General features: G+C 22.5%; 5 protein-coding genes and 1 non-coding gene across 6 annotated transcripts; 2 read left to right on the top strand and 4 right to left on the bottom strand.

Moving 5' to 3' along the window:
• Positions 1 to 735: 735 nt before the first annotated feature.
• Positions 736 to 1,896, bottom strand: PY17X_1002500 (ubiquitin specific protease, putative; the record flags this gene model as incomplete). The annotated part of the gene is made up of 1 exon (XM_725231.2): positions 736 to 1,896. One exon carries the CDS (start codon positions 1,894 to 1,896, stop codon positions 736 to 738), a length of 1,161 nt encoding a protein of 386 aa, XP_730324.2.
• A 1,372-nt stretch (positions 1,897 to 3,268) lies between these two features.
• On the bottom strand, positions 3,269 to 13,672 carry PY17X_1002400 (conserved Plasmodium protein, unknown function; the record flags this gene model as incomplete). Its single annotated transcript, XM_022956154.1, has 3 exons — positions 3,269 to 3,769; positions 3,917 to 8,776; positions 8,978 to 13,672. 3 exons carry the CDS (start codon positions 13,670 to 13,672, stop codon positions 3,269 to 3,271), a joined length of 10,056 nt encoding a protein of 3,351 aa, XP_022813239.1.
• A 1,238-nt stretch (positions 13,673 to 14,910) lies between these two features.
• PY17X_1002300 (conserved Plasmodium protein, unknown function) lies at positions 14,911 to 15,905 on the top strand (the record flags this gene model as incomplete). Its single annotated transcript, XM_022956153.1, has 5 exons — positions 14,911 to 15,076; positions 15,262 to 15,332; positions 15,454 to 15,519; positions 15,652 to 15,726; positions 15,837 to 15,905. 5 exons carry the CDS (start codon positions 14,911 to 14,913, stop codon positions 15,903 to 15,905), a joined length of 447 nt encoding a protein of 148 aa, XP_022813238.1.
• Positions 15,906 to 16,350: 445 nt separating this feature from the next.
• Positions 16,351 to 17,424, bottom strand: PY17X_1002200 (uncharacterized protein; the record flags this gene model as incomplete). Its single annotated transcript, XM_725229.1, has 1 exon — positions 16,351 to 17,424. The coding sequence occupies one exon, from the start codon at positions 17,422 to 17,424 to the stop codon at positions 16,351 to 16,353; it is 1,074 nt and encodes a 357-aa protein (XP_730322.1).
• A 1,040-nt stretch (positions 17,425 to 18,464) lies between these two features.
• PY17X_1002100 (regulator of chromosome condensation, putative) lies at positions 18,465 to 20,159 on the top strand (the record flags this gene model as incomplete). The annotated part of the gene is made up of 1 exon (XM_022956152.1): positions 18,465 to 20,159. The coding sequence occupies one exon, from the start codon at positions 18,465 to 18,467 to the stop codon at positions 20,157 to 20,159; it is 1,695 nt and encodes a 564-aa protein (XP_022813237.1).
• A 698-nt stretch (positions 20,160 to 20,857) lies between these two features.
• Positions 20,858 to 20,931, bottom strand: PY17X_1002000. The gene has a single exon. It is a non-coding gene; the product is annotated as a tRNA-Asn (tRNA).
• Between the last annotated feature and the right edge of the window lie 565 nt (positions 20,932 to 21,496).

Genomic DNA, 21,496 nt, shown 5'->3' with positions numbered 1-21,496 from the left:
AACTTAATTAGTTAATTAAAAAAAAGAAAAAAACGAAAAAAGGTAAAATACATAAGTTATGATATGTATATATAATTGGATTAACAATGTGTAAGTTTTTAGAGTAAACATACATACAGATATATATAAGTGTGAGTAACTAATTATTTGTGTATTAATAAGATAAAAACTAAAATATATGTTCGAAAGGCTTGAAATATATAATCCGTGCTGATGTAAATGTGAGATATTGATTTTTTATATGGTTATTTTTTTGAAGTTTCATACAAATTTTGCATTTAAGCGAAAAAAAGGTAAAGCCATTGCTTCCTTCTATATGAATATATACAAAATTGTGAACCTGAACTCTTTTTTCCAAATTTTTAAAATTATCCTATGAAATTGTAACGATTTAGTGAGATTCAGAGAAAGGGGACATTTTTTTGTTTTGTTAGAGGTTCCTACTTTGGAAATTGCATATGCCTGGATGCATAATATGAATGGGATAACCTTAAATGCGAGAATTGAATTGAAAAATTAAGCCACCTAATATAAATTACATAATAATTTGTCGTTATATATATAGAGATATATTGAAATGATAGTTCTTATTGTGAGTTGTTATTAAATATTTCATTGCGTGACTCTTATATTTGTATAATTTATGTAAAATAGGCATAATAGGGTATGCCAATATAATTCCATTTCTATGAAAATATTTTATCAAATAATATATATATATATACTTCAAAATATCTAGGATAATCTCCTTAGCAAAAGCAAATATATGTCACTGATATTGTTAGGATCATATGGCGTATCTAATTTATACATTTTATCGTCGTTGCATTTGTAAAATCCATCGTAATGCTTAACTATAGATGTGTAATGGCCATTATAACTATTTCCACTATGGCATATAATACTTTCAATAATATATTTGGCGTTATATAAAGAATTATGATTAGAGAGTTGTAAAAAATTTGTAAAATCGACGATACCATCTTGGGGTAGTAATACAATTGTATCTATTTTTTTAACTTTGTTATTATAACAGTTATTACTTTGGTAATATACCCATTTAAATCTTTTTATATATATTATCATATATAAATTAGGCATTCTATATATCCCTTTTTTTATTCGACTTGTTTTTTTTAGTTTACAATTATTACAATCTAATGAACAAATATCGTCACTTTTATTTATATTGTTTTTAAGTAATTCTATAAGTGTAGTACTTTTTATATTTTCATCAGGAAATTCTAATCCCAAATCTAAGCAGAATTCAAAACTGTATCGTGTATGATCACAATTAAAACAGGTAATAGTAGAAATATTTTGAAAGCCTAGTAAATCAGTTATTATACTATTTTCTTTATATAGATATTTTACCCAATATTTATCTCCTGCCAATTCTTTGTCATCGTTTTCGTCCAATATTATTTCCATATTTTTTTCATTATCTGTATATCTATTACATTCTATATTAATATAATTTAGTAATAATAGCATAAATTCATGAGCATCATTTTGTGAAAAAATATCCAAATGTAAATTATATTTGTTAATTTTTTTAAGTAAATTTATGTGTTTATTTGTACATAATATATTGTTGTTCTTTGTTTCTCCAATATTATAAGTTTCGTGAATCAATTCATACATTGTTTTAATTATATCTCCTTTATATTTAGATTGAGTCTTGAGGTAAAATTTGTCGAAATTTTTTAGTATATATATGCAAAGAGGTTTAATTGACAATATTAGTTGTAGTGAAGCATTGCAATAACATATATTTCCATTATTTATAAATGCTGTGTGATTTCTTTTGGAATCTTCATAGTTGTAATACTTTTCATAATACTCGTAGTTTTTTATGTTAAATGTATCGATAAAGTTGTGATATGATATATTCATTTTGTTTTACATTTTGTGAAAAGGGATACGTAGATTGTGTTCAAGGGTCCGTGTTTAAAATTTAGTGATGTTATGCCTTTATAAAATATAAAGAAATGGTATTTAAAGAGACATATACCACTGTTGTTGCCACTATTGGTTATTTATTTTGTTATTCCTTTAAGCATGTCCCAATACGCTTTTATATTTATTAGCTTGATGAAATACATTCACATGTATATATTGCAAATATAGTACAAAATTGTTCTAAGTATATTTTAAGTGCATTTTAGGCAATTTATCTTGCGTAATTTATTATTGTTATTATTGAGGAAATATGTTTTTCTGGTTTATTTTTTCATTTAATTTTATATTGCTTAACTTTATTTTGCTATTTTTTTTATTTCATTATGTGACTTAATTTATTTTCCAAAGCATAACTTACGTATAACTTTAGCTAGTCAATTTTTTATTCTCTTTTAAAATAGATATTTCAGCCTTTCTTTTATTATGAGTTTGTTTATATACTATAGAAGGGTTTTATTGATAATCTGTTTCTATTTTCCCCTTTTGTGTGTATAGTTTTTTTCACTTTTTTTTTCGTATATATATATGTTCATTTCACGTAAAACAATAATACATATGTATATATACGTACAAATAACTGCACAGTATTTTGTTACATATGTATATATGGCATGGCGGGACTTTTCACAATTCAGCCGACGCAATTAATTATAATTTTTATATTTATCTCTTATGAAGGTAAAAATTTATATTCACTCAAAAGGTTGAAAATTAAAAATATTTACAAAAAAAATTTTGATTAAAAATAGGTAGGAAGGGAAAATAATAAATTAATGAGATGAAAAAAAAAAATTAGTTACAAAAAATAAAACGAAAAAATCATGCAATGAAAATGAAAATCGCATTTATATATTAACGTAGTTATATAGGCATAAATATTTTAATATATAAAGTCAATATTTTCCTTTTCCTCTTGGTGGTTTTAAAAATGTTTATAGGTATGAACTTATAAGTCCACAAATGTTATTACAAAAAGTTTAAGTCTTTAAACATTAACAGTATATATGCCATTTGGTGAAATATTGGAGTTACAATTAAAAAACTAAATGTACAACACCAAAAAAAAGTAAAATATATGGAGCAAATATAAACTGTTGTACAGTCTTTTGTTTTTTTTTAAACAAACAAAAAATGAAAAAAAAAATAAAAAAAATAAAAAAAAATGTATGAAGATATATATAACGAATGCTTATGTGAATGCATATATGTTTAAATGTTTGCTAAGATAAACATTTTGTGGATAATAAAACAAAAAAACAATGTATATACATGCGTTAAAATAAATAAATATATATACACACGCGTATCAGTTCCATAATGTTCCTTCATATTTTTTAAAAATTATATTTTCATCCTGAATGTAATAAAGTTTAACTTTTTTATACAGTATTCTATCAATAAATAAATTATAATTTTTTAAATTGTTTTTTTTGGATATTTTATCAAAGGTTTGGGAATTTTCGGTGATATGCTGATTTGCATGTATAGTAATGTCTTTTCTGCATTTATTTATTGTTTTAAAAGTATCATTGTCAGTAGAAAGCTCGTCCTCTGATGTTGTATCAAAAAAATAGCAAGTTGTAGCTTTTCTTTTCTTTTTTATTTGTGATTTTTTTTTTTTTTTTATATTCTCATTCCTCATTAAATCGTTAAAGTCGTTTATTATTTGATAATTTTTTTTCAGCTTATAAATTTCACTTCTTTTATTCACGAATATCAATTTGAAGGAAATAAATCCGTCATCACACATTGCCCTTAGGAGTGTGTTTAAATCACACAGGTTTAGTATTTCGATCGTCTTGCATATCTATAAAAAAAAATATATATATGAGGTGGATATGTGTACGATATTTTCTGTATACAAATGCATGTGCACATTATTGAAGTAGGAAATGATAAATAAGTTATAAAATAAGTTTCAAAATAAGTTTCAAAAATGTTATATTATTATTACGTCGAATATAGAGGAATACGGGTTATTTTTGATATAAAAAAATATTTTCAGGATGTAGAAAAACATAAATTTTATGTTTACACTACCATTTAAATATATGAAGCTATTTGCAATTATGTAATTATCCTTGAAATAATAAATAATATTGGATTTGGTGTTATTATCTTGTTTTTGTAAATCATTTCCTTTATTATTATTTATATACAACAACATATTGTATTCAAAATATTTACAAACGTTATTTATAATGCGTTTTATATATTTAATGACAGTTGGATAATTTTTATTTCCCATATAATTTAATATTTTATTTCCTATTCTTGTATTGTACAAAATATTCGTATAATCATTACAATTATCATTTATAGATTTTTCGAATTTTTGAATTTGTTCATAATTTTCACATAAGTACATAAAAAAGTAATCATGAATTATAATATGGCATTGGAGGTTGAATAATAGTATTAATCTTGGAATAAAATTGGGTTTTTTTAAAGTATTGTTATTTATGAAGTTTATGTATACATAATCGCTATAATTTATATACTTCTTTTTATATATTATTCTTTCTTGGGTAACATTTTTATAAGCATATCGATTAGCCAATGCGTTTTCATCAGTTATGTTGTTGTTTTTGTTACTATTTTCGTTGTTTATATTTGTTACATTGGTGGTATTATTTATATTCTTCACAGTACCAATTTCATGTGGACTGTTATTATTGGTATGGTTTATATCCATATGATTAAGTATTTTATTTTTTTTGATAAACTTTTTAAATGTTTTTTTTTCATCATCTGAATATCTTTGTGTTTTAACTTTAAAATTTTTTAAATAATAATTTATCATGTTTAAAAATGGGTGTTTAAAATTGTGTTCATAAAATAAGGTCTTTCTTTTACACATATTAATTCCATTATAATATTGTGCTAAGAATACCTTATGTGTATTAATAAATGGGCAAATTTTTATAATATTTAATTTATTTAAAAGAAAAAGGATAAAATTATATTCCTTTTTTACATTAAAATATTCATTATAACACGCCTTATTAATAAATTTTTTTATATATTTTTTTTTTAAGGTATCAATAAAACATCCTTTTTTCTTTTTTTTTTTAACTATGAAAAACATATATAGCATTTTGTTCATTATTTGATTAAATAAGTAATTTTCTTTTTCTTTTGTATCATTGTTAGAAACATTGACATTATCACGAACATGGGAAGCATCATGGTTGTTTACGATGTTATTTTCGTAGATACTATCATCTGTTTGGTATGCATTATTGCCGATATAGTTATTTTTATTTATATTTCCTATTGTAGCATTGTTTGTAGTTTTATATTTGTATATATTGTTTATTTTATATTCCAGATTTTTTATTTTTTTATTTTTTTCATATATATGTGCCTTGTAATTCCCATAGTCATCATAGTTATTTTGTATATTGTCCATGCAAAAAACATGATACATTAACTGGACAAAAAATATGAAGGATTCTTTATGCGCATTATCATTACTAATACCATTTTTGGTGTTTCCAGCAGTATCACTATTATTATTAACGGTACTAATATTTCTATTTCGAATTGTAACTTTCTTTACGAATTTTTTAATTTGTATTTCTCTTATAAAATTTTTATATTTTGCTATATATTTTCTTTTGTTTGAGTGTAACACTTGTGAATCTTTGACTTCCTTTTCTGGTTTATTCGGAATACTACAGTTTTGTTTTTGTAAAATATTTTCTTTGTTAATAGCCAACTTATTTGTATTTATACTATTATTATTTATGACTGGTTTATATAAATTTGTGAATTTTTTTTTTGATGTATTCTTTTCGCTTTGCATCCAAAAAATTCCATTTTTCAAGTTTAACGCTTGTATATCTAGAAATGACTCAATATTTTTTTGGATATTTGAAATATATGCAATATTATATAAATGAATATTTTGAGGATATATATCAAAATCGATAAACGTTTTTTTGTTGATATTATAAATAAGTAGTTTGTTTTTGTTATAAACGGTTGAATTGGGGAAATAATTTTTTTCTATAAATTTGTTAAAAAGATCGCTATAATTTAAATTATTTGTACTACTAGTATTTAATAGTGTGTAATTTTTAAAGCCTTTCCACTTTTTAGATCGAATAGGATTGTTATAGTTTTGATAAATATATATGCAATATTTTTTAAAATAATTAAAAAAATTGTTATTTATATAATTTGGGTCATAATAAAAATTGTTGCAAATTTCATTTTGAAAATTGTAAGATATAAAATTGTTATTATTATCAGAAAAAATATTTGATAGTCTTTTTAATATTTTTTTTTTTAAATCATTGAGAATGTAATAATTCGGAAAATATTCGCTAACATGTTTAGTTAAATGTTTTATATGTTTATTTATACCCCCTAATAGCTTTTCATTATTATAATTATCATTTTCCAATAATTTTATAATTTCATAATCATCTGATAGTTGATCAAATGTATCTAAGTTGTCATCATTTGAAGAATTAAAGCTTAGAGAATTTTCATCAACCTCAAAATTGTTTTTATCTTTATTATTATTATTTCTTAAAAATACTTTGCTATATTTTGTATTATTCACTACCTCGTTTTGTTTAGCATCTATATCATCAGAAGTATAATATTTATTTGGGTTATTAAATTGGGGTGATATATTTTTTTTTTCATCGCTATGTATATCGTCTGATAGTGTATACTTATTACATGCATATAAAGTGATGTCACCTTTTAAAAATTTGTGTACATAAAAATTTAAATCAAAAATTGTTAATTTTTTATTGAAATAGTATTTTTTAGACTCACTACATGTACTTTTATTTGCATCGAAATTTTCATAATTGTTAGAAATATAAATTTTATTTTGCTCTTGATTGTATACATTATCTATGTGCAGTAATAATTGATCAATTTGGTAATTTAATGTGAGGGATTGATTTTGATCATTTTCTGAATGTGCATATTCTAATATTTTTGAAAAATAGCAACTACCAAATGAGTAAATAATATCTATAACATTGTCAAATACTTTTTTTTTTGTAAAAAGTGAAAGTTTTTTTTTATAAAAAATAGATTTGTAAATAAGGTTCGAATATATATTATCGCAAATTATATCATTAGTTATATAATTAGACAAAACATAGCTTGTATCAACAACATATATATTCTTTTTTAAATATTTGATTCCGTTTTGTATATCTCGTAATTTTTGATAAAATAACGGTTTGATCATTTCTTTATATAACATAAATTTGCTACCATAATTGATAATAAATAATTTCATTAAATTTATAAGAGATATAAAATTAAAATCGTAAATATTTTTTATACACTTATCAAAATAATAATTTATATTTGTATATGTGCAATTGTATATATATGTTGGGAAATAATTTAATATACATCTGGTTAAATTTTCATTTAATAATATAAAAAAATAATTAACAATATTTTTTTTAAAATAATAAAATAGTTTATTCTGAATATATTTACATACAGCGTACTTGAACTTCCCTATCATAACTTGGTTGGCCTTGTTCCATACAATTTTCTTATATGGTATGCTATTAGTTTTATTTTTTAAGTAGTAGATTAATCGAAATGTATTTAATTTGTTGGATATTAATTTAATTTTATTTTGTACGTAATTTAAATTGTTCCGCTTTCGTTTTGGCAATAAATTCTTGCTATTTTTGTATATTTTTTTATGGAGTAAAACCTTTTGTTCATTTTCCCCTTTGTTATCGCCTATATTTTTTTTGTGGTTGGTACATTTTTCCAAATTAATTCTAGATATGTAAAGCTGAATAAATATCGTGACAAAATAAAGGTATACTGTTCGTAATGAGTATTTGATTTTTACACCGGAATGTGTATTCCTGGAAAATATTTTATTTGTATTAAGTTTATCTATTATATTTATTTTTTTTTTTAACTCCATATTTTTTTTAATTTCTGTATTTTGTACTAATAATACATCAGGGGCATTATTGTGTTCATATTGAAGAGATTGGTCATACTTGTTAGTTTCTTTTGTGTTTTGAATAAATTTATCGGATGAAGTATCATTATGAAATAGTGATTCATTTCCTTTAGTTATGCAATTATTAGAACAAAATAATGATTCTTGATCTACCTTTTCATCCATTGTGGTTATGTTATTATTTCTATGTATTCGCATAGTTTGGCCATATGTTGGTGAGGCATTGTTTATTAGATTTTTTATTTTTAAAATATCACTCAAAGTTTTATGCATAGTATGCTTAGTATTGGACATTAACGAAATTATATCCGAAAAGTTTTTATTTGTATTATGAACATTTGAAATATGGGTTAATAAATCACTTTTAAAAAAATATATATCTTTACAAAAGGGACAAGAATAAGATAGAGTGGTATTATTATTATTGTCTTCTTTTTCAAGAATATTTGGAAAATCATAATTGTTTTTAGTTAAAATATTATTATATAAATCATAAAAAATAAAAAAATATTTTTCAATATTTGTTTTTGATATATTATATATATTATATAAAATGTTATATTCTTTGTATATAATTAATTCTTCCATTAGTTTATGTTTTTGAACATTACTTTTTTTTCTCGTTTCTTTTCTTTTCACTTTTTTAATTAAATTTATAAAAACCTTCCTTATTTTTCTTGTTAATAATAACTGATTTGTGTATGAGTTGTGAGAAAGTAGGAATTTCAAATTCTTGTTTTTAATCTTTAGGAACTTTGGTATATCTGATATTTTCGTTTTTTTTCGTGAAGATTCGTCAGGAATGCTTTCAAGAATGTGTTTCTTGAACTGTTCGATTAACAACTAAAGGATAAAAATAAAAAAATAAAGTAAGAAATTAATAAAAATAAACAATGTATATCGTAAAGCATGGAATGTGTGCAATGTTATGCAAATATGATGTGATATAAATTATTCAGCAAGCTCTTATATAAACAGTGTAACGATAATGCATCATGATTTTTCGTTTTTTTAATATTTCAATAAAATAACGTTATGACTTACGTATATGATGTAGTAGTATTCCTCGAAGTGGTTATATCGCATCATATTATAAATTTTTTTTTGGTGTTTTTTCTTTGATTTTATGGAAGAAAATAAATTTATTGTGACATATTTTTTAATATAAATATTAAAGCTTTTTTTTTTCATATCAATAATTGATATATTTAAATCGGTGTTCCTACTATTACTAAAAAGAGTTTTTTTTGTGTTACATGTAAGTTTGTGATTTATATTATCATCATCAATATTGACATGTGTCGAATTAACATTTTCTTGGTCATTTTCAAACCTAAGATCAATTGATTTCATATTATATAAAAATTTTAATTTTCTATATAAGAAGATAAATATACAAATTTTATCATTGTTTTTTATTACGTCAATATCATGTTGACATAGTTGATCGATTTTTGTCAAGGGTGAACAGGTAGAATCTTTTTTTTTTAATTCATTTTCTTCATATTTGTTTGAATAGGAACAAATTTGGTTTGTTTTTGTATCTTCTATTTGTATGGAATCGTGATCATAATAACTCCTTAATGGTTTATTTTCATGTATATATATATTTTGACTTTTATTAAGTATAAAGTTTTTGATAAGATTATTTTTATTAGAATGTAGTTGAGAATACGATGTTAAATATTCAAATAACATAGGAGGTAAATCTTTTAATTTAATTTTTTTTTTTTTTTCCTTTAGTAAATAATTTTCAATGTAGTTTAATTTACACCTAACACTAATTATTTTTAAGTATTCATCGAGGTACATATTTTTAAGTATATCTTTTATTTTTAAAGAGTTAACATTGTTTTGTCTGTTACGTTTTTTTTTATTTTTTCCTTTTATATTTGCAAGTGTGAAAGATATCTTTCGTTTTTTCATTTTATTTTGGCACGTGGCAACTCCATCGTGTTCGTGTTGAGTTTTCGAAAATGTGGAATTGGAATTATATTCCTTCAAGATTCTATTATTTCTTTTTTGTTTCATCTTTCTTTTCATTATCCTTATCAAACACTTGTGGAAATATTTATATCTTTCCATTTTTGAAAATATGTATCCATAGAAATAGCTTATGTTGCTTGAATGTTGTAACATTTTAAAATTTTTGAAAATATGTTTTTTTTTATTTTCCGGTGTGATAAATTTATTTTCATTACAAGCAAAAGCGGATTCGTTAAATACATCGATATATAGTATATTATTTTTATTGTTTGAGCTATCAGGAGTGTTTTCTGTAATACTATTTTTATAGTATATGTTTTTTGTATCAATTTTTTGATTTTGTTCTGTTTTTCTTTTTTTTGTATTAAAATTGGGGGTATCAATATTTGCATAATTTGTATTACTGTTGGTGAATAAACTATCTATATGCAAGTGTTTTTTATTGTTATCAAAAATAATAGAGGGATTATCATTTTCGGTGTTATTAATCGATCTTTTATTGTTATTATTTTTATCATTCGATGTGATATTCGTAATGGGGTAATTGTTTAACAAGGCATTTGTATCGCATATTTGGGGGTTCATGTTATAAGCATTTGAAGCATTTATGTTTTGGAAACAATTATTTTCTCCTAATTTGAGAGAGGTATTATAATTATTTGGATGTGATGATGGAGACATTTGTGAATTTGATGCATTATCAACAATAATTTCACAATTAGGATTAATATTGTTTGGAAAATCTTTATTTTTAGAATCTAAGTTAGTATAATTTGTAATATTTTGTAAGTTGATGGGACAATTTAAATGTGATTTATCATTAAGTTTGGTAGATGGCGAATGTTTGTAAAAATAATGTGCATACTCTTGTTGAAGCTTAGAATGAAGTTCAATAGACTGTTTTTCAGTCAATATGTTCGAATCATAAAAATAATATTTGACATTTTTACTATTTTGAAGGATACATTTTTTAAAAAATGCGTTTATTTTTGTTGAATAATTAAATAGCCTTTCAACTGATTTTCGATCTATTAATTTTCCATTATTTTCTAAAATAGTAAATAAATCTTGCACAAATCGAAATGTAGTAACTTTAGAGCATAACAGAAAATGTGTAAAAATAAATAAACGTTTAATAAATAAATTACTTTTTAGTTTAGTAGTATCTTCCATAAAATGTTTTATATAATCAATACTTGTTTTAGAAACATCTAAGTTGTTTATATTAATATTAAATACTTCAAAATGTTCGCTAGCATTACCCTCATTAAATTGGTGAATATTTTCTTCTACCCTAATATTGTTATCAGCATGTGTATATGAATTGGTATTATCATTATTTTGCTCACTTTTTTGTTTTTTTTGTAAAATGTTTTTGACATAATAAAAAAGGTGAAAACTACATGTAAATAAATCGTATTTGTACTCAAATTGCTTGATTTTATTTACATAATTATTAAAAAAATCTTTATAATTTGAAAAATTATTAATTGAATCATCATATTTGGGTATTACATGTTCCAAAACGTTTTTATCTATCTTGTTAATTGTATTAGTATAGTTTAGTATATTTAAAGATTCGTTTAAGTTGTTAATTTTGATATAATGGAAAATATTTTTATCTGTTATTGGATTATTTAGTTGCTCTGTTTTTATTTTGGGCGAATACTCTGTCATTATTTCGTTTGAATATTGTTCATTACTATTGGGTTTAATGAATGTTGAAGATTCTCCATTAATTTGCAGGTCTGTTTTTTTTTTCATATTAACATTACATTCATTCATATCCTTATTTTTGTTAGCATAACTTACGATATCTTCAGTTTGCTCCTCAACATTTGTGTAATATTTTTTTTTGTTCTGTATATATTGATATATGTTATTATCCACAAATCGGTACATAAAACTTTTATCCTTTCGTTCAGGTATTTTAACAACCTCTTTATTTTTTACTAATTTATTTAAAAATGTATTAGTTTTTTTAATGGAAAGAAGTATGCTTTGAGAAATTTCTTTTGCCGTTATTCCACTAATACCTTTGCTTATTATTATATATTTCATTTCATCATAAAGTGATAAATTACTAGAACGTATACTTAGGCTATTTCCGCGATGATTAACATTGTCACTTCCATTATCACTATCAATACTAGAATGTGTGGAGGATTCTGAATAAGAAATGTGTGAATTTCTTTCATGAGTATATTTAACATTGGAATTTGTTTTTTTTTCTAAAGTTTCTTCAATTTGATTATTTCCCAAAACAGGAGAAAAATCTGATAAGCTATATGCAGAATTATCATTTTCTGAGCTAGAATATATATCTGAATCAATGAGTTTGTCATCCATATTTAAGTGTACATGATTTTTAAACTCATTGATAGAAATATTAACCTGTTTGTTTAATTCTGATTTATTTAAATTGGATGATTCATTTTCCCTGTGTTGATTATATTCTATTTCATTTTGTAACATGGTATTGTTGATGTGACCTTTCCCAGTTGGTTCCATATACATTGAAAGTTGTTGGGTTAAATTTTGTTTATATTTTTTATGAATAAAGTAATTGTTCATAAACGAAGATTTGATAGGAATTTCATTATTAACATAATCTTCACACATTAAATAACATGATTTATCAATAAAATTTATGACATAGTCATAATTGTAATAAAAAGATAACAAAAAATTAATTATGCGATCATAGCTTATTTTTTCTTTATTTTTATAATTTAAATAACAAATTTCATAGTTTGATTGTATTTTAATTTTGCACATTATAATTTGATTACTATTAATTAAATTGGATAAAATGGAATTAAAAATTTTTAAGGCTTTTCTTATTCGTATAAAATAATACGGATTATATACAATTAGTAGTTTAAAAAAAATCAAGGACAATATTTTTTGTGGTATTATTATAAATTTATTTATAAGGTACATAATTATTTTGTTAATTGACAAAACATTTTGTGAAAATAGAATATTTTTGACAAATATTGGTAGCATATTATATATAAAGTATATGTTATAATACAAAATATAAGAGGGACTTAGTTTAATCATTGTGCCGTTTTCGGAATTATTCATAGCACAGTTATCATTGTTTGTATTTGTTTCCGTTCCGTTTATGTTTATGTTTATTTTTTTTATTAATGAATATTGGATTAAAACCTTTAAATGGTAGTGTATCATTTTAACATCGATATTGAGATGTTTGGATAAAGAGCTTTGAATACTTCCATTATATTTATTTGAAATAATATATAACAGGATAAATATTTTTTCTTTACATTCTTTTATTCTTTCATAGTAAAATAAGTTATGTTTATTATATATGTATATATTATTTATGTATAAATTATATTTGTTGGCGGTATTTATTATTGTATCTTGGTCATTTTCATGAATATTCACACCAAATCCGTTGTTATATTTGTCATGAGGGAAGTTTCTATAGTCTTCATTATCATCATTGCTATTTTTTCCCCCAGTTTTTTTTTTTTCTTCTTCGGCCAAAATAGATATATCTTTACAATAATATATTGTTTGTAGAACTTCCCTTTTCATATACACATCCATGCATATATTTTTATTTTTTTCCAAATTATCAAACAATTCTTGCAATGTTATGCAATAGTTAATTTCGTTTTTATTTTTATCTCCATTTTTTTTTATGCTTCTGTTTATTTCCTTTTTACTGAAACTTGTACATAGTTCGTCAAAAATACATTTTAACAAAACTCTGTCCATTTCTAAGTTACCTCACATAAAAAAAAAAGTAAAAAAAAAGAGACAACAACTTGGTTTCCTTCAAGATGGAAAACCAAAATTTTAATAGTTAAGAATGTTGAAAAAATAATTGCAGTGTCATTTTTATAAAGTATATTATAAAGGAAAAACTGGTACTATAATGAAACTACAACAAATGGGGGAAACCAAAAAAAGAAAAAAATTGTTAATTTGGCAGCATTCATGTTTAAAAATTCATGCACAATATAAATTTTTATAAATTAATTTTTTTAAATGAAAGACGTTGTTTTGAGTAATACAACTATGGGCAAATCAACAAAATACGAAGTAATGAAAAGAGGATAATAATACAATGAAGTAATACGAAACATATATAATGCGTATGAAATAAAACAAAAACAAAAATTTAAGTGATTATATTGATATATTTAGCAAAGAGAATTTAATATATTTATTTAATTTATTTTATAAAAATAAAATTTTATTTTAGTCTGTAATTTGTTTTTTTCTTTATTTTGATAATTTATTATATTAGTGCAAATATATTTTTTATTATTTGATTTTCTCTACCCATGAATATGTATAAATTATCTATACGCAAGTAGCAATATACGACGAATTTTGATTTTTTGAAGAAATACACAATTTTTTCATTTGGTGTTTTTATCATGATTATTAAATGTAATTATATATTTTTAATATATATAACTATTCACACGCAATAGTAAATGAATTTCTTTATTTTGCTATTGTTTATGTTAATATTACATATTTATAATGCTTCCTTAAAATTATTTTTGAATCTTTTATTTGTATATGCACAATTTTATTATCATAATATATAATACATTTTTTTGAAGAATACTTATGTTTTTTTGTTATATACAAAATATAATTGGTTGATGTCATTACTATCCTTTTATTCTTTAACATATACATGTAATAATATATTATTTTGTTTTCTTTTGTTTTGTATGACATCGCCCCTTTTGACAGTTTAAAAAAGGGAATTACAAAATTAAAAAAAAAACAATTATATCATTCTATGGAGTCATTCAATATATTGTATATGTTTTTGTATCACGGAATTATTATGGATTAGAACAAACATAATAAATATACGCGTGTTTAAATGTGTCATTTTAATAATAAAATATGATATAACAAATTATGTGGCAACACAAAAATAAGCATTGGAATATATTTATATGTGACTATCCCCCTTCATTATAGAAATAATGAAATTAAAATTGATAAAAATAGTATCTTGTTTATTTTTCATATGCAATATACAAGCTTACGTTTTAAACAAATCTCTCAAAATATTTCCAAAAAGTAGATGGACAAAAAATAGAAACGTGAATAGCTTATTTCTCAAAATAAACAACACCATTAATTTTAAAAGTAAAAATATATAAATGAAAGTGAAATTGAAATATATATATTTCCTATATGAAGCTGCGTTTCTGTGTCTATTGTATGCATATATGATAAAATGTGTGCATATATTATCCTAATAATATATAATGTTATTTTGTTGTATTTATTTATAAATATATATATCGTATTTTGGGTGTTTGATAAAATAGACAGAGGCGAATTAAAAAAGGAAATAATAGCTCATTCAAAAAAAATGTCTTTAGATTTAAATGATGAACAGGTAAAAAACAAAAAACATAAGAAAATAAAGTTGTAGGTATCATAAATGATAAAATTAAACATATCCGTAAAAAAGGAATAATAATTTATTACTATATAATATTTATATTTCGCTTTTTTAGATAAAGAGTATTGAAAATAAATTAAATGAGTTTTTTTCATATATGAAATGGACAAATATAAGAATAGTAAAAAAAAAAAAATTAATAAAAGAAAGAAAAAACATAAGATATATAAGCATGCATTTATGCACACATGTGTTATACAAAATAAATAATATGAAACACCAATTTCATGATGTTTTATTTTAAAAATCAAAGAATTTAGGCAAAAAAAAATTCAAACACAAATTAAAACGGCTATCACTTCGTGAGAAAGAAGGAATAAATGAGGAGGTAAATATGGAATACTTTATATATTTAAAATAAATAATATTTCAAAATGCATATATATTATTCATATTTTCATAATTGTGATATTTTTTTTATTCTTTATCTTTATTCAGTTTTTCACCGAAAATATGAACAAGGAAGGAAACTATTTTGTTGTTTCCTCAAAAAACTACTCTCAGTGAATAGCAATTATATTTTTTAGTAAATGTTTTTACACAATAAAAACAACTTATATTTTTTAAGAATAAAATAGCATTTGAAACAGAAACGATGTTTCTATTTATCATGTTTTATATTATGGCCATTGAACAGCCATATATCTTTGGCGCTTTATTCATTAATTAAATTGATGTGTATTGTTCATTGGGTGTTATATCATTTTTTTATTTTTAATTTCATTTGCAATATATACTTAATTATTTTTTGTTTTTATCATGTGTTAATAATGTTTAAATAATTAAACAAGTATATATGCATTTCTATAAATATTTATGCTACTTATTTATACATGTTTTGTAACGTTACTTTGAATTAAATTTTAATAAATGTTATTCGCTAAAATATTAAATATATAATTTAAGAAAATTAGCTAGATATAATACGTTATTTACGAAATTATATATATGGTTATCGTCCATATTTTGCAGATTTCCCATGCCTTTTCTTTCGTGCATATTTTTCTTCCCTACTATCACTACTGCTAGTAGTTTGGGACATAGGACTTCTACTCCTGCTCTTACTATTACTTTCACTTTTACTATCCTTACTACCTAAATATTTTTTTACCTTTTCTATTCCTTCCCTTTTATATTCTCTTTTTTTATGCGAATATCGGTCTATACTTGTATTTTTTGTTCGATATTTATGTATTGTATCATCTCTAATGTCCCTATGTTTTTCTCGGTATTTCTTATATCGTTCCATTTCTTTGCTTTTACTATGTCTTTCCTTTTTGTGCCTATAATGTTCCTTACGATTTTCGTTAGTTTTATCATAGTGTTTTTGTTTATATTTATATAAGTCCTTATCTATATGATCTCTTCTATCCCTTTTGTATCTTTCTTTTCTGTTTTCACGTTCCATCCTTTTCATATATTTTTTTTTTTTTACATACTCTTCATCTGTTTCACTTTCATTATTTGTATCTGTACTGGGGTTATTATTACTTCTTTTTTTTTTTCTTTCAGTGTCTGTTTCTGTTTCGTATCCCTTGTGTTTTTCTCTTTTTTTTTTCATTTTCCTGTATTTTGTTTCTCTTTCACTTATTGAAGATGTGGATCTTCTTTTTTTATGCATTTTATTTGAATATTTCATTTTATCATTTTCTTTATATTTTTGTAAATCTAATAGTCTTTTTTGTTCATCTACAATTTTTTTTTTTTGCATTTCCATTTTTTTAATGATAGTTAATGGATCCTCTCTTAGTTTACTTAAATGATCTATGTTATTCTTGTTATTATTAGTTTGTTTTTTTTTCTCTTCTTCTTCTTCCATTAATTTCTTCATATCTATTTTTTTACCTAATAAAAACTCTTCTTGCTCTTTTATTTCTTGTTCTTCTTTTGTTTCATACATCCATAATATATCTTCATCTATTCCATCATCGAGTTTTCCTTTCTTTTTTTCCTTTCTTTGCTTTTTTTCAGCATACAGTTGAGCAATTTTCCCATATTCTTCCATGTCATTGTAAAGGTTCTCCATTGTTTTGGAAGCATAACTAAATGTAAAATATTTGTGTGTATAAATTAAGATTTTAAATAAAAAAAACGAAAGAGATATATCACTGTAACTTCTCAAATTTTGCGTTCAACTATTTTAGAACAATAATATTATTAAAATATTTTATTATGCAATATGATATTACATGTGTTTATTATTCGTTTTTTAATCCATTATGAATAAACCCCTGTGAATTAAATGTGGTTAATCTTTATATTATTCATTTTTTTTATTTTTTATAACAAGCATATATACTATATTATTAAGTTAAAGAACATATAAATATTATACATAATAAATAGCATTGAAATTATATCTAATAGAGAAACATTTTGTTGCTTATGTTCGTGTGTATCTTTTTTGTTTTTTATTATAGTAATTTTCTTTTCTACATTATTCATGGATTAACTTTGGAATAAAGGTATTTGTTTATATTATGAAAATAATGTATAGCATGTTAATGTGTTTTTTTATAAATTCACATTATTATATATGGATGTATATATGTATATTATTATAGTATATTTTTTATAGATTAGTATCCTTTTTTCTTCATTAATGGATATAAGAAGCAAAAAAAATAAAAAAAAATAATTTAAATAAACTTGTGTGAGATATTATTTATTTTCAAATAAAATATGAATAGAATGACCCATAAGCTTTATGCAAAAAATATAAATAGACTTTTTTACAATTTTATGTTCATAATTTAGTAGGTTATAGGATAATGAAATAAGAAAATTAATGTGATCATTTCATATTATGTCGTTTTTTCAAGTATATGTTTCACTTTAAAAAAAAATCTTCAATAATTTCAAAATATACAGCAAAAATATATGCTTTAAATATAATAAAAACTGTGGTAAAAAATTACATAATGAAACAGAAATAATAAATGAAAAAATAAAAAAACAAAATCGCTCAGGCGTATAGTGACAAAAATTTTAGTGAAGATGATTAATCGATCTTCATATATATATACAGTTACAAATAGTAGTATGCATTATTAGTAAAGCAAAATAATGATTTCTAAACTTCCGAAAATATCAAGGATTGTTGTTGTTGGATTGAATAGCTACTTATTGTTTAAAAAAAAAGAGAAAATAATTTTTTGTGAAAATAAAAAGTTTGGGGAAAAAGTGTTTTTATTTGGAGATAAGCGATGTTTAATGCAAGATCTAAAAGAAAATGGTGAAGCTGCGTTTTTTGAAAAAAATGAAATAAAAGTAAAAAAAATAACATTTGGTAACTGTATCGGTAGTTGTGTAACAGAAAATGATGAAATATATATATGGGGTTCATACAAAGACGAAAATAAAAATGAGATAATTTATGTTAATCCGATAAAATTGAAAAGCAATGACAAATTTACAGACATCGAATTTTCAAACAATGACATATACATTATTAACAAAAATGGAGAATTAAAAATTATTAAAAATTATAGTGATTGTTTAAAAAAAAACGAATTTATAATTGAACAATTTTACAAATGTAAGAAAAATTTATTTTTCGAAAATGAAAAAATAATAAAGTTAAGTGTAAATAAATATCATCTAGCTTTTGTTACAAATAAAGGGAATTTGTATTGTTCCGGAAATAATTTTTATGGGCAATGTGGATTGGATCCATCATTAAAAAATAACTTTAATTTAAATTATAATTTTGAGTTTTTGAAAAAATTTAACGCATCATTGAGTAATATGAGAAATAAAAATCATAGTGAAAGAGAAGTATCATCACAGAAGATGGTACATAACATCAGTGATATTGGAGATACAAGGAACATTAATAACTCTGAGAATGTGCAAGATATAAGCGATCGAATGGGGAATATTTCTTTATCTATCGAAAATAATGAGTTTCATAGTAAAAATATTGTTAACAATAATCCATTTATTGACAAAGAAGAGAACTTAATTGAAAAAGACATAAAAGAAAAAGTTACAGGAATGGATAATATAACTGAGGAAGATGAATCAATAGAAATGAGTACCGATAAAAGCAATTATATCAGACTAAATAGGATATCATTTGGGGAAAAAACCCAAATTGTAGATGTGTCATGCGGGCTAAACCATACAATATGTTTAGACAACAATGACAATGTATATAGTTTTGGGGATGATAGTAAAATCCAATTAGGGTTAGGGGAAAGTCGAACTAATAAAAATTCTTTATCCGGAACACAATGGAAAGAACAATTAAAACGAGGTTATTCAACTATTACAAAAAATTTAGTGAACTATTCATTTTATGATAGGCATATACAAAGTAGCCCACAAAAAATATTAAAAAAAATGAATGATTGTGAAATATATGATAAAATATATAAAATTAATGCAGGTTCAAAATTTTCGATGATATATTCTAATGATAAATTTGGGAAACAATTATTTTGTTTTGGTGATAATATGTATTTTCAATGTGGTAGGCATTTAGGAAAGCATCAACAAACTTTATCGACTGTAAAATTGCCAAATAATAAAATAAAAGACTTTTCATGTGGTGATAGGCATTGCTTATTAAACTTGAATGACAAACTTTATGGTTGGGGATATAATAATATGCATCAAATAACACCATTTAAAAATAAAGGAATAATAAATAGCCCTATCTATATACTTTCGCAAAATAAATACCCAATAGACTATACTCATATAAAATATATAAATGCCAAGTATAATAACTCTGCGATTGTTATTACAACGAAATAAGAGAAGAAAAATTGAGATGGGGAATATATCGATTGAGGTGTAGCGACTATTCTTACGAGACTATATCATTTCTTTTAATCATGTCATATCACTATTTTTATTTTATATTTTTATTCGATAATATTTCCATATATAATATCATAATTTAGTTACATTGAAAGTATAACCTTTTTTGCGTTATTATTTTGTATAATTAATTTTTTTATTTGATTAAAAATTAATGTGATTCATTTTCCAAAAGAACGAATTTATGCATTATATAGCAATTCATTCATGTCGCAATTCCATTTTTTATGTATATTTTTGTGCATATTTTAAACAAAATATATATAGGATTTGAAGTTTGACGAGACTTATAAATAATTTTATATTTCAATTAAATCAAAGTTGTTTTAAATGGTCTAAAATAACTGGGGGAAAATGTGATATTCGAGTGGGAATAGTTTACTTGAATTACATAAATCCCATAAAATATGCAAAAAATAATAAACTAATGACAATATAAAAAAAAATAAAAATGAAATATATTAAAGTATTATTATATGGTAAATGGAAATATTTTTTATGCATATGTATAATATAATTAATACAAATTTATAATATACATATAATATTATGTATATAAAAAAATTTAGTATATGTATGTTTTATTTATAAAATTTATGATGTATAAAAAAAAAGTTTAATAAAAATTTATTCGGTACCGGCTGGGATCGAACCAACGACCTTGCGGTTAACAGCCGCACGCTCTAACCAACTGAGCTACGGAACCTTGATATTCTAGTGTGAACAAATAATTTAATTCCTAATTTTTTAAGCAAAAATATAAAATAATACACATATATCAATGATACGTATATTATTGATATGTGCTTTTGTATTTGCAATAAAGTTTAACGTATTACTTATATATATATATAACATGAATTAATTGTTGCTCTAAAAAAAAATATTAGTAAATAAATTTATATTTTTAAAAATTTATTACAAATAAACGTTTTTATATGTTTGATATAATAAAAGAAAGAAAAAAAAATTATCCATATAAAATAATATTGTTTTAATAACCATTTGTCATGCAATATATAATTTAAACACAGTAAAAATTTAATAAAATTATAAAATGAAATTATTTTCTTTCATTTTGAAGTATTTTTATATATTTTACAAAATTGTTTTTAAAAAATAATATTTTATTAAAAACATAAATCAATAACCCCCCAATGCATATACATTTAGACAACTTATATATACACTAAATAAATTACAACAAATATTATTAAACATTACTCTCATATTTCACTGATTTCCTTTATATTTTTTTTGTATCTGATTAT

The sequence above is a fragment of the Plasmodium yoelii genome (genome assembly GCF_900002385.2).
Source record: "Plasmodium yoelii strain 17X genome assembly, chromosome: 10".
NCBI lineage: Eukaryota > Apicomplexa > Aconoidasida > Haemosporida > Plasmodiidae > Plasmodium > Plasmodium yoelii.
The sequence above is the reverse complement of the archived record's forward strand: the minus strand, read 5'-3'. Positions and strand labels throughout refer to the sequence as shown.